General features: G+C 39.6%; 1 protein-coding gene across 2 annotated transcripts in view; it reads left to right on the top strand.

The window, feature by feature from the left end:
• Nucleotides 1-294: 294 nt before the first annotated feature.
• Nucleotides 295-10,166, top strand: part of ADAMTS9 (ADAM metallopeptidase with thrombospondin type 1 motif 9) — a 186,253-nt gene continuing 176,381 nt past the window's right edge. Inside the window, exons 1-2 of one of the 2 annotated variants that reach the window (XM_075833996.1) lie at nt 295-628; nt 821-1,194. In XM_075833996.1, the coding sequence (XP_075690111.1) occupies nt 523-628; nt 821-1,194 (480 nt within the window). In that variant the 5' untranslated portion in view covers nt 295-522. Of the gene's footprint in view, nt 629-820; nt 1,195-10,166 lie in introns of those variants that run through there. The other variant, XM_075833993.1, reaches the window with a different exon arrangement.

The raw sequence follows: 10,166 nt of genomic DNA, 5'->3' as shown, positions 1-10,166 counted from the left end.
ACAATTCCCAAATTCCCAAACTTTTTTTTGCTGGCACCCTGGTAAACCATTCATTAGATGGAATGAGAGTTATTCTGCAAAATGCCACTTACATTTCACTATAACAGAATTGACTGCGCTGGCAAAGAGACAGAGTGGTATTTGAGCTCACAGCTGTATAATAGTGTAGCTGGATGTCAGTGGTGATACATTTATATATTTGCATGTCCCAGCCCACTAGCAGTTCAGCCTCCCCCCACATCTCTGCTGTATTCTCAGCAATCTAGCATTCACTCAAAGTAGTAGGAGACACCAAATCCTCCAAGCCTGCTCTCCCCTGTGCACTCACTATGCTGGATTGCCTGGTGGTCCTGCTACATGAAGGAGGATTTCTAAGAACTTACTCCTCTATGGTGGAGAATAGTGCACACTTCAGGGACACTTATCAAATCTAGGAACTGCAATATAGGAAATTTTGGAATTTTTTTTTGTGCAAAGCAGGAGGGAGCCTCAGCAAAAAAAAAAAATCTGCTGCTGCTTCCCATGACAAACATGCATCTTGCCTTTTGGCTACTGGGATTACTTATATTACTACAAGACATCTTGAATGTAACACCAGCAGCAGGACCCAAACTTCACCCAAGGCAAGGTAACTACAACTGTATGAGCACTAGAGTGCAATGTGCATGAATGGGAGTCCTAGTATTGTTACATAGTAGCAATGTTCATTATTTTTCATTGGTTTGAATGTCCTTGGTTATGATTTAGATTGTATTTTGTTACTATGTTACTATAATGACAATGTTACTATAACTGAGACTTGTGTTGACTTTTGTTGCAGCTAAGCTCTTACAGAGTCTGGGTGACTATGAGATAGTGACTCCTACAAGAGTGAATGAGTTTGGAGAAGTTTATCCCAACAATATGCACTTCAAAAGGAAAAAAAGAAATGTCAACCCCTCTGCAGACCCTGACCCCTGGGCCAATGCTACTACTCATTATAGACTCTCAGCTTTTGGAAAGAAATTCTTTTTTAACCTTAGTGTCGATTCTGGATTTATTGCACCAGTGTTAACTGTGAGTCTCTATGGGAAACCTGAGCAGAACATGACTGATTATTACAATCATGACACTGACTTTGGGCATTGCTTCTACACTGGACATGTGAATACAAGGACAGAGCATATTGCAGTCATCAGCCTGTGCTCAGGAATGGTGAGTCTTCTGTAATTGAATCATTATATGTGGAGATGCAATATATGACAATGGGGCACACAGTGCAAAAAATATATATAATTTTATATATTTATATAAATACCTGAATTTGTCAAAAACTTATTGTACAAAAGAAAGTTCAGCTCTGATATATATATATATATATATATATATATATATGTGTGTGTGTTTGTGTATGTGTGTGCGTGCGTGCGTGCGTGCGTGCGTGTGTGTGTGTGTGTGTGTGTGTGTGTGTGTGTGCGTGTGTGTATGTGCGCGCGCGCACACACAAAAGTCAAGCTTGCTACAATTTTCATTGCATTATTTTGTACAATTATTTATGTTTTATTTTACAATACCATCTATAAAATTCAGGTAAAATGTATATTGATTGTGCAAAACTAATTGCAAATGATGCCAAAAAGTAACAAGTGGCATCCTGAGAGGCTCTGCTTGCAGTCAGGGTATCAGTTTAGGAGTTTATAGCATGGGGATTCTTTCCTTGCTGGTGTCACTGGGGGCATGCACATTCACACAGTGCTGGCCAAGGGACTAGTACCCTCACAGGGAGAACTGGGATTGGTGACGTCATGCTGATAGGAGAGGAAACGGGGCTGGACACTCATAGTGGTGTGGGGGGGAGGTACTGGGGGGGGGGGGTCCCAGTGTCTGCTGCATAGAATACATTGGAGTTTGCAGACTTCTGGGCACTGGGTACTTTTAAGGTGGAGCTGCTGTGCCCTGTGAATGCTAATGATTTGCAAACCTCATACAAGTTTGTAGCTTTCCTAAAAAGTTTCCAGAATTACTTATTTGTTGCAATGTAGCTGTTGGGAGACGGTTGTTTTGTAATACTGTACTAATGCAATAATAAATAATAATAATAATTATTATTATTAAAAAAAGCAATAATACAAATATTTACAACATTACTGAAGTAAAGTTACAATGTTACTGTGTTGTTTGCACTATCCGATACTTCCAAAGATAATTGTTACGTGATCTCAGGGTAATGACTATAGTGATAGTGAAAATCCACGGTAATGAAATGACCGTATATGATCTAGTGAAGCCCTGGGAACATTTATCAAACATGTTTTGAGATTTGAAATGAACATTAATCATAATCTGTTGAGATGTAAATGATAATTCACTGTAAGGTACATAGATGATTAAATCACGTCGATGGCCAGATTTATGTCGTATCTGAAAATCTTTGTGTGCCAGGCTGGCTAACGTAACCCTTAAAATTGGGCAATCAGTCATCCATCCTAGTCAAGAATACTTACCAGCAGACGTTGAGTAAAATGCTGGGATCCCTTTAAACACAAAACACATTGGGAATCTTGTCATCTTGTAAGGAAACGTAGTACAGGAGCAGATCAATAATTTCCATGGGCTTTAGCTTTTCCAGCAAATCCCGAAAGCAGGGACCCGAAGCCCAGTCCAACGCTAGACTGCTTCTTAGTCTGGCTCTACACTGGGCTGTTGTTGTCATTTGTTTGGTAGGTGGAGTCTATATTACTGGAGTTTCATTTAAGGGAGCCGGAATTTTTTTTTTTTTTAAGTGCGATTAAAAGATATCTAAAACTAGATTATTTTTTTTTACTATTATTTTCATATAAGAGATACATAGGATAATAATTGTTTTGAAATCTAGACTAAATTGACATTAAAAGGCGATTATGTATTTTTAACAATTCCACCTTAACTGGTTTGCATTTTAATAAACTGGGATGTATGTGCTGTCTGGTAGATAGAAATAATTCTTTCTTGAAAATTACTTTAAAGGACGTATATAGTTTGCAAATAGAGAACTACGTTAGGATGATGGTGATAATTAATATAATCATTCATTTTTGTTAAGTTCCTGGTCCAGTACTATGTATAGTCCAATTAAAAAGTTACATTGATGCACAGTACCAGTTTGGAGCTCATGCATGTTTTTGTAGGGTCCTTGAATTTTTGGGGATATCAGTTTTATTAAAAAGGGTATACTGGGTGTACAAGTATTTTTTAAAAAGCCCCATAACCTGCAAGACCTTCCAAAATAATAAACTGCAATATACCTTTAAAATCATGCCCTGGTGCCTCCCGACTCTACTGCGACAACTAGGACACAATGATGTGTTGCCCATAGTAATGTCAGAAAACCACATCATTTGGTGGCATCCATAGTAATGTCACAGCCATTGGCCGATGTGATATGATGTGACTATGGACAACACATGTTTTCGGACTAGTTGATGCATCGGATACCAGGGAACCAGAGAAGAATTTTAAAATTAAGTTTATTGCAAAGTTAGAGGATTTTAAAAAACAATTATGGGTGTGGAATTCCCCTTTAACTGGTCTTGTCCTATGTGTGTAACCCAGTAATGTATCCCATCACCTACATATGACAGGTATTGTAGCTAGAGATCATAGAATTGGAACTGACAAAATCTTTACATGTATGATGATCCGACCTATACTTTTATGTTAATTGTCTTCTGAAATATTTTTTGGCAGGCAAATAACCCCCCTGATCCCATTATTAACATGCAGGTTTAGCATAGCCAAGCGTCACGTAAATCTGTATAAAGGCACCACTTATGTCAATGGTGTTGGGGAGGGACAGTAGACTCAACCAGTAAGATCCACTATGGGTGGTCTAATTTTTGGTCAACTCTTTCGGTCTAATTTATGGTTGATGCCACTATGAATCATTTTTTTGTTTTGTTGACCTGACTCTAATGTGTATAACGACCTTAAAATGAATTTGGTAAAGAGTCAGGTTGACAGTATGTTGGACATAGTTTAATATTCAGTATAATGAACTGAAGACTTTAGAACAATATAGGTAGTAGAATACAATAGCGATGCTCTTCAGAAGACTCAACATACTGCGAGGCGGAAGAGAGAAGTGAAGAACATCTCAAGATATGATACAGAGCTATGATCTCAGTCTACTGACAGCCTCCCTCCCCCACATGTACTTTAACCTTGACGAGCAAGTAGATTTCCAATATCACTTGGCAAATAAGTAAAGCTTGACACTCAGAAACTTTTTGGATTTTAACATGAGTAGTGCAAAAGCTGGAACCAGAGACCCCAAATAAACCTGTCACATTGACCTTGGTGCGCTCTTTTTGTTTTCTTAAACCATAACTAGAGGTATTGACCTTAAAGGGTATCTCAAAGATATTTTGGGTTCTCATTCTGTCATGGAAGGATGGATGTCTCTGCAGTCTGCACGTAAACAAATGGAGCTCATCATTTTTTAATTGTATATTACAATTTAGCCAACAATGATCAATAAGATTTCAATCTCTTTATATCCATACGAGTAGGTAAGAGATTAAACTGCCATAAAGTTGTGTTTTTTTATTGGTGTAGATTTGGGCACATACCAATCCAACTAATTCGGTCATTTTTCAATTTGCGCTTCCTTGTGTTTGGTTGAATGTTATGAGATCTGCTCTTTCCAACTCTCCTCTTCCACCGGCAGTAAATCTTTTTGGAAAACCATAGATGTGCGGATATCCCACAGTTACCAATAGTTGGTGAGACATCTGTCTAAACTCCGACCTGCTTATCAAGGGGTGAATAGCTGTAAAGGGGATGGATCATTCCAACATGGTGGGAAAAAATGGTACTTTAGTAAGTTCCTCTACTCATTGGAATTTTTTTACATTTCCTCCTACTAGAACCAATGGTCGGCCAGATTACTGTCCCGATCTGTAAAATCAGTTCTTACATAGACAGCTTTAGGCTCTGTTCACATTGGCCTTGTGTCCGATTCTGTCGAGGGGGGGACTGAGGTTTTTGATAACAATTATAACACAGTTTGAGGCACTATTCTTGGTGTCAAAACACTGCAACAGTATTACAACCTTCTTCCATGAAAGTGAATCGGAGAAGGCTGTAATACTGTGAACCGCCGCTAAAAGTGCGTCAATATTTGACAGTATTGAGCAGCGCGACAGACGAAGGGGAAGCAGTGCTCGCACAAGCACCCCTGCTTCATTAAAACAGCAGATCAGAAGGGGTGCTGAGAGTCGGACCCCCACGGATCAATTATTGATGGCCTATTCTGAAGCTAGGCCATCGATTTTCTGTCCAAAAGTTATGTGTCGTATTGCAGCTCAGTTCTATTCCCTTTGATAGAACTGAACTGCAATACCAGACACAACCCATGGACAGGTGTGGCACTGTTTCTGGAAGAAATATTTTTCTTTCCTTTTTTTTTTTATGTATCATGAACACTATTTATCTAAAGACTCTGAATGAGTGGACGCGCTAATTAGTTACTAAACGCATTAATTGATTTTTATATTAAAAAATGAATCCAAATATTATCTGCATGAGCGTTAAGAAAGAAATGTTCCGTTCCCGCTGTCTCAGAATATGCAGGATGAGCTCCATTCAGTGGAAATAGGGAGGCAGAAATTAAATAGGATTTAAGAGCCTAGCAGCCTCCTGTGGAGATCTTGTGCTCATGTAAACATTTGCACTAGGAAGTTCTCAATATTCACTCCATTGAATTTAACCCAAGGAAAGATGTAAGAAAGTCAACGCTTCTTTCCCTACTGCTAAATGCCCATTCACATTGCAGGAATTATTCCTGTTACATATTCATATGAGGATAGAATCAGCATTGTAGAAATACGAAATTACCTATTTTTCATTGCCATAAAGGGTATCAATGCAATTACCCCAGTTTTTTGGAGTAATTGAAAAAAATAGCGTTCAGTCTAAACGCGATATTTGCGCTAGGTCTATACAGTGACATTTTGTTGCGTGCAAGTCCTGTAAAGTCCCACAATTACCGCTACGTAACATTCAACTGAAAAACAAGATCACGGACAACCTTGCTGCCATTGCAAAAAGTCTGACCATTGGGTACGCCAGTATTAGAAAAATTGCCTCAATACATTTAAAAGTTTAAGGCCTTGATGCCGCAAAATTCCACCTCCCATTCATTTCAATGGGAGGCGGATTCTTCTTTTTCCCATTAGCTGATTTTTCATCTATAGTACAAAAGAAGTGTCCTGCCCGATCACCTCCCATTAAAGTGAATGTGGGTAGGAATATTCCTGGCGACGGCAGGAATAACTCTGCGGCCGATTTTGTGACGGGACCCGCCGAGCAAAATCTACCGTGTGACCATAGCCTAAGATTGCTCAGTGGCCCCTCATTGCTGTGTAGGGGAAGGTAAGTGACTATGGATCTGGGTGCTATAAGGCATTGATAAAATAAATGAGGGTAAAATGTGTTGGTCTGCAGCTTCCCCGATGTATTAGTTGATCGTGGGGGATGGAGGAACCTGCATTAGAGATAAAGCTTTTTTTTTAGGGCTGGGGGTGACCTTATGGAATGGAATAACTTATTTAAACATTTTTCGTTATATTATCAGTATTAAGAATATACTTTTGTTGTTTCTGCACCTTTATTGCAGCAACTATTGTTTATCTTCTCTTCTTAGTAGTTAATTTATTTGCACCCAGATGGAAAGCGATGTGCATAAACCAAAGAAGCTCATAATAAATACAAAAATGGACCCCCCATGCTGTTACTGGTTCATGCCATCACACCACACCAGGCTAAGAAGCCCCCCTGCTCCATCCGTTGTTGGAGAGAAGGGCAGCCTGACCCCACTAGTCTTTTCCCCTTCACTTTTTTACTAGCGTTGCCATAATTATGGATTGGGGAAGCCCTCTGCTGCCCAGAGCAAGGGGGGTTAAACGTATCCCCCCCCCCCCCCCATCGTTGTGGGCCCTGTAGAGTGCCTCCTTGGTGTGCACTTCCTTGTAGATGTGATATTCCACTTGGTTGTGTGACCTTTTATATGATATCAACAGGGGCCATGGTCACTTCAGAAATGGGCTAGAAATATTCTAGGGAGCGGGAAAAGAGTTGTCAGATACAGTCTCAGAGTTTATTCATTAAGGAATTGTTTGAATCTTAAACTTTTTCATTCTTCTGTTCTAGATACAAGTTCATTAAAGAAATATTTTTAAGGTCAAGCGCTTTTAAGTCATGCAAAAACCTCTTATCTTGGCCATACACAGATCAACAACCAGGGACGATGCTAGTAGAGGTCAAGAATGTCCAAAGTCCAAGGCTAGAGTTATAACATGTAGTGATCTTGTCTATATATAGACCTGTACCACCATAATTCATTGTTTTGGAATGAAAACCACCTCCATTAATGCAAAAAAAGCCTACATACAAGGAGGAATTTAACAATTGTTCCACGTAGTAAAAGCTCAAGAGTCGCAATTTGTGCAAAACTATTTTACTTTTGCAACATTTGAGATGCTCACAACTTTTTTACCAGAGTGTGGGTGGAGCTTAGTTTAAGGGGCAGGTATAATTTAAACCAGAAACGGGCATTCATTTTAACGGAAATCTATGCCAGCTCCAGAATTTATCTGAATGTATGCCAAGTAATACTACATTTCCCCTGCAGGGCTGGTGTGGCCAACTATTTCCTCCAGGGATGACAGCAGCGGCAAACAGCTGATCTTAACAGGTCTGGTTGCTAAAACTTCCCTTATCTCGGATACTAATCAGTAGTAACCAGCTTAAAAGGGGTTGTCTGGTTTAAATAGAATAATGAGTTAATAGATTGGAGTTCCCCATTCAATATCCTCATATATTAGCTAGAAAAGTTTCAAAGAGCATTTCTAACTCTGGAGGACCTAAGACATCCATTACATGAACAGCCCATTGATTTAATTGAGACCTGTGTAATGCTTAGTTTTCGCCTGTGGTGGCGCTGCAGGGAAATAGAACACTTGTGTCACAGATTACAGTTGATTGCTAGAGGGACACCCTGTGATCAGCTTATGATTGGGGTACTTCTTAGCAAAAAATAAATTGTTAAAAGCGGGCTGCTGTTAGTAATCCCCCTTGTCTGGCACCATCATCAGTATTTCAGTACAGGAGTCTTTCAGTATAAGTTCTGCTCTAGCTCAGCCCAGTTTTGGATAGATAAGGGGAATGTGATAGTTTGTCTCCTAGCCAATAAAAATAACACATAAAAATCAATGTGTCATATAAAGTTGCGGTAATTGCTCATTTGACGTTGATTTATTTGTAAAATCTTTACTTGCTCTTTTTATCTGCTGATTGTTACATTATAAACTGACCTCTTGGCTTTACAGACAAGAATAGAATCCAAATGCACATTAAGCAGCAAGGAAAAAGTTTATAAACCTCGAGGAGCTAGTCAAATTTAGGAATGAGAAAACTTTCTGAGGTAAACACTGCCATGTAAATGTCATCTTCCCTGAAGTCTGCGCTTCTTGATTTTTCTAGGAAGCATTAGCTGAATTCTTCGTATTTGTATCAATTTACTAGAGCAGCTAAGGTAACAAGGAATCTCAACAAACGTACACAGACCGGTTGTCACTCTTCTTTGCAGGTTATATAAAGGACTTCTCTCACCAGGGGGCGACAGTGAGTAAAGGAGATAGCTCCTCCCAGGGCACAGAGAATACGAGTTCTAATGTCCACTTTGAGACATGATGAAAGTGACATTTAGGCTTTGTTCACATCTGCGCTAGGGCTCCGTTCTGACGTTCCGTCTGAGCATTCCGTCGGAACAAGAGCCCTAACTACGCTATTGAGTCTGTCAAAACGACGTAACCCTTGCACAACTGAGACAAACGGAAACCATTGGCACTGGATCCGTCACCATTGAAATCAATGGTGATGGAAACGGAAACCGTCTGTTCCGACGGAAAGCTCAGATGGAACGTCGGAATGGAGCCCTGACGCAGATGCGAACAAAGCCTAAGAATGACAAAACAAGCAAATCATTGGTCTTGTGATTTTCTAGGTCTACACGGACATCTTTGGCATATTTTGACAAGTACTATGAACCAAACTGGAAAATATCTCCAGACTAGTCTCAAAAAACACATTAAAGGGAAACTCCAGTGATTACCAGTGGAAACTCTCACCGGTAATCATGACGTCTGATGTCACTGCTGTCTCTTGTAGGTTTTTGAATAATAAAATATCAGACAGAATGTGCCTGGGCGATTGCCAAGCAATAATCCAGGAGGACAACTGCAAATCTGCCTAACCCTGGGTAATCTGCTGTTGCCACTGTATCTCCTCCAAGATGTTTCCTGTTACCTGTTGATGATGTAAGTCTGTCCCTCCTTCAGTAGTCTAGGGTTTACACACTGCCTGTGTCATGCATGCTGCTGCACAGCCTGTCGCCTCTCCTGTGCCTTAGACCTGCATCTGTGGCTGTCCAGCATTCTGTTCACAATTTGGAATTATTTATATAACTAAAACTTCTGCTAGATGTAATCAGGCTATACCTCGATATGTAATGCCTTGGCTATGCTTTATGGGACATGTATAGATCACAGAAACCGGCTGCAGACAGTGGTTTCTACAATAAAGTTCAAGGTGGACAGAAGATACAAGAGTTTTTCTTTAATAATAATTGGCTGCTTATTATTATAGATCTATATGAGAATTATGTAGAAAAATGGTTCTGGAGACTTTTTCCACATTACTACATGAGACAGTCATTGTGTATTTCAGCTTAGGCAGCACAAACATAGCTGACAGATGTATCACTCCTTAGCATGCAGTCTATAATGTCACAAAACTCCAAACACAATTATGAGGAGGCTGATGCAAAAGGTCATCTTCCTTTTCCACTGTATTAAGCAGATGCCAACACAACCACCCAGTCTATAAGGAAGGGGAAAGCGGATATAATACATTAGGGCGAAGGCATAGGTGGCATTTTCTCTCAGTTTAGCCTCTGCTGTAAGTGACTACAACAGGCAGATGTTACACTGTTTGAACGGGATTGAGCAACTACAAATGTGGCATGGTTATTGGTATAGTTATATATGGTTATAGTAATTTTCCCTTAAGCCTATAGTGGTTTTCTGTTTTTTTACTTAACAAGAGCAACATTTTGTGCAAATTAATTTCTTAATATATTTTTATAGCGA

The sequence above is a fragment of the Rhinoderma darwinii genome, chromosome 7 (assembly GCF_050947455.1).
Source record: "Rhinoderma darwinii isolate aRhiDar2 chromosome 7, aRhiDar2.hap1, whole genome shotgun sequence".
Taxonomy (NCBI): Eukaryota; Metazoa; Chordata; class Amphibia; order Anura; family Rhinodermatidae; genus Rhinoderma; species Rhinoderma darwinii.
This window is presented reverse-complemented; position numbering and strand designations above follow the sequence as displayed.